This window comes from Leptosomus discolor, chromosome 6, assembly GCF_034619465.1.
Source record: "Leptosomus discolor isolate bLepDis1 chromosome 6, bLepDis1.hap2, whole genome shotgun sequence".
NCBI lineage: Eukaryota > Metazoa > Chordata > Aves > Leptosomiformes > Leptosomidae > Leptosomus > Leptosomus discolor.
In genome coordinates this window covers 37,030,283-37,033,087 of record NC_141396.1, presented here as the reverse complement: position 1 = coordinate 37,033,087, position 2,805 = coordinate 37,030,283, and the positions used below count along the sequence as shown (strand labels likewise).

Genomic DNA, 2,805 nt, shown 5'->3' with positions numbered 1-2,805 from the left:
AGCTGGGGCGCTGTGCCCCGGGGACATCCCCAGATCAGCCCCAGGGCACAGCCTGGCGCTGGAAATCCGCCTGCGTGGGAAGGGCTGCAGGGGGGCGCACCTTGCTGGGACGCAGCGGGCAGAGCGGGGGCGGCTGCCCGCAGGGACGGGGTGCCACACGGACCGGCGGCAGCCCTGTAGGGAAAGGGCATCTGCAAAGAGAAGTCGGTTTTAAATGCTCGAGTGGGCCCCGAAGGGGAGGCGCCGACGTGCGCACAGGCGCAGGACCCCGCTGCGCCGCTCTCCATCGCCGCTGCTCCCCGCGCAGGGGAGCGTCCCCGCGCCAGGCACACCGTCCCCGCACGGGGGACACCCTCGCGCCGGGAACACGGCCCGGGGCCCCTCGAAAGGCTCCGCGGGGCCGGCCCTGCCCTCCTCGGCGCGGGCTGCGCGCGATTGTGAAACCCCCGGGGAACCCTCGGTGGAAAAAACAGTGCGTTGTCCAGGTCTGACGGCGAGACACTTTATTCTCTTCTTCTTCGTCAAAAAAAAAAAAAAAAAAAATTAAAGCCGCAGCTCCCCTCCCCGGTACAAACAGCCGGACCACCGCTGCCAAAAATACTCTTATATACAAAATATATATTTGTTACTAAATATAATCAATAAATACGATAGCGTCAAATTAATATAATTTACCGTTTCAGAGTACAAAACCGTGATTTGTTTTTGTCCGCCCGCTCCCGCTGCGCTTCAGCCAAGCGGGACGAGGCGGGGAGGGGAGCGGGGCGCTCGCCGCCCCCGGCGCGCAGCGCGGGGACCCCACCTTCTGCCCCGCCGGCTATCTGAAAGCCAAAAGGGGGGGAAGCAGCCGGGCGGCGGGCTCAGAGGAAGGCGGGGAAGGCGGCAGGGCGGCGGGGCAGGGCGGCAGGCGGCTGGGCGGCGGGGCAGGGTGAGTCCCAAGGCCCGGGGGAGGCGGTGGCGGCGGGGGGCGGCGGGGGGGGCTCGGGCAGGCCCTGCTCGGCCAGGCGGAGGCTCTGGGTGAGCGCCCAGATGTAGTTGTGGGCGAAGCGGAGTGTCTCGATCTTGGTGAGCTTGGCGTCGTCGGGGAAGGTGGGCAGGACGCTGCGGAGCGCGTCCAGGGCGGAGTTGAGGTGGTGCATGCGGTTTCTCTCCCGGTCGTTGGCCTTCATGCGCCGGCTCCTCTTCTGCTTGCTGAGCAGCCCCTCGCTCCGCGCCTTGCCGCGGCCCCGCCGCGCCTTCCCCTTCCTGCGAGCCGCCGCCTCCCGCGGGGCCAGGGCGGTGCGGGCCGGCGAGGCGGCCCGGCTGCCTGCGGAACCGCCTCCAGCAGCGGAGGGGGCGTCTTCGGCGCCGCCGAAATAGGGCTGCCCTTCGCCCGGAGAGCGGTCGCTCTGCGGGGCCATCCTGCAAAGCTAAGCCAAGCCCGGCTTAGCCGGCGGGGAGCGAGGCTGCGGCCGGCCCCCCGGGGGGAGCCCTCTCCCCCGCCGCTGTACCTGCTGAGCGCGGGTGAGGCTGCGGAGCAGGAGAGCGGCTTTTGCTCCGCGCCCCCCTCCGCTCCCCGCTGTCCCTCGAGTGCGGACAGGAAAGGTTGCGCGGCCGGCACACGACTGCTGTTAAGCCCCTATATATATAGGGCCAGCAGACAATGGGGATTTCCCAGCCGGGAGGCGTATGCGCCCCCCCGCCCGCACCCACCCCTTGGCACGCTTTTATCTTATCAGCCCGGCGGGAGCGTGCCGGGCCCGGCACCGCCTGCCGCCCCTGCCCCGCCACGCGAGACCCTGCCGGCTCGCCGCGCCGCACCAGGACCCCCCGCCCCCGCCCGCTCCCTCTCCCCCCAGCCCCGGCCCCGCCCGCCCTCCTCCGGGACGGGACCCCTGGGGCTGAGCCACCGACCCCGAGCGGGGAGGCTGCATCTCGGCCGGGGTGTCCGCGCCCACCGGGGCTCTGCGGGGGGCCCCGGCGATGACAGGGGGTTCCCGAAGACCCGGCTGCGCAAAGCGGGATAGCCCCGGGCCCCGCGGTGCCCCGGTACGCGCCGCCGGGCGAACCGGGGTCCCCCCCGGTGCCAGCCCTGAGGATTCCCCCCGGCCCCGGTCCGGCTCGTTCCCCTCGGCAGAGCCACATACCACCTCCCGCCGCCCCGGCGCTGCAGGACGTTCCCGGGACCCCTCCCTCCGCCCCCGGTGGGGAGCGAGGGGACCCCGCCGCCTTCCGCAGCCCTTTTCTTCGCCCCCGCAGGGCCCGGGACAACACCGCGCCCCCCGGGCACGGACTGGCGGGGCTGCGGGCGCTGCGCTGCGGGCGGCGAGCGCCGGCACCGCGGGGAACACGGACACGCCGTTCTCCTGCCCCCCCCCGCGCCGTGTCTTTGCTCCCCCCGGGGAAACGGGGGCAGGGTCCCATGGGGGAAGGGCCTCCCCGCAGCCCCCGGTCACCCCCGCCCCTCAAGCCCGCCGCTGGGCCTCGGGAGGACTGCTCCGCCGCCGGGGCTCGGTGCGCAAAACGTGCCGGGCACTTTTGCGCACCGGCTGCGGTGGGCGGCGGGGACCGGCCGGGGCCCGGGGCACCTTTCCCCGGCGGAGGGCAGGGGGCCGGGGACGGCAGGGCCGGGCCCCCCCCTGCACAGCCCGGCGCCCCCGGGAATGAGGACAGAGCACCGGGAGGGCGCAGCCCCGGCGGGGCGGGAGCTCCCCACTCCTTCACCAAAGCGGCGCGGCGGATCCCGGCCGGGGATCCCGGCGCCGGGAGCAGCCGGGCCGGCCCGCCCGGGATGGGGCGGGGCGGGGGCAGCTCCCCCGGTCCGGC

The 2,805-nt window shown here is 73.2% G+C and overlaps 1 protein-coding gene across 1 annotated transcript; it reads right to left on the bottom strand.

Moving 5' to 3' along the window:
• Nucleotides 1-860: 860 nt before the first annotated feature.
• Nucleotides 861-1,400, bottom strand: NEUROG3 (neurogenin 3). The gene has a single exon (XM_086467202.1). The coding sequence runs from the start codon at nt 1,398-1,400 to the stop codon at nt 861-863; it is 540 nt and encodes a 179-aa protein (XP_086323328.1).
• Nucleotides 1,401-2,805: the final 1,405 nt, after the last annotated feature.

Coding starts and splice junctions, on each gene's coding strand:
- NEUROG3 (XM_086467202.1), bottom strand. CDS start 1,400: ATGGCCCCGCAGAGCGACCGCTCTCCGGGCGAAGGGCAGCCCTATTTC.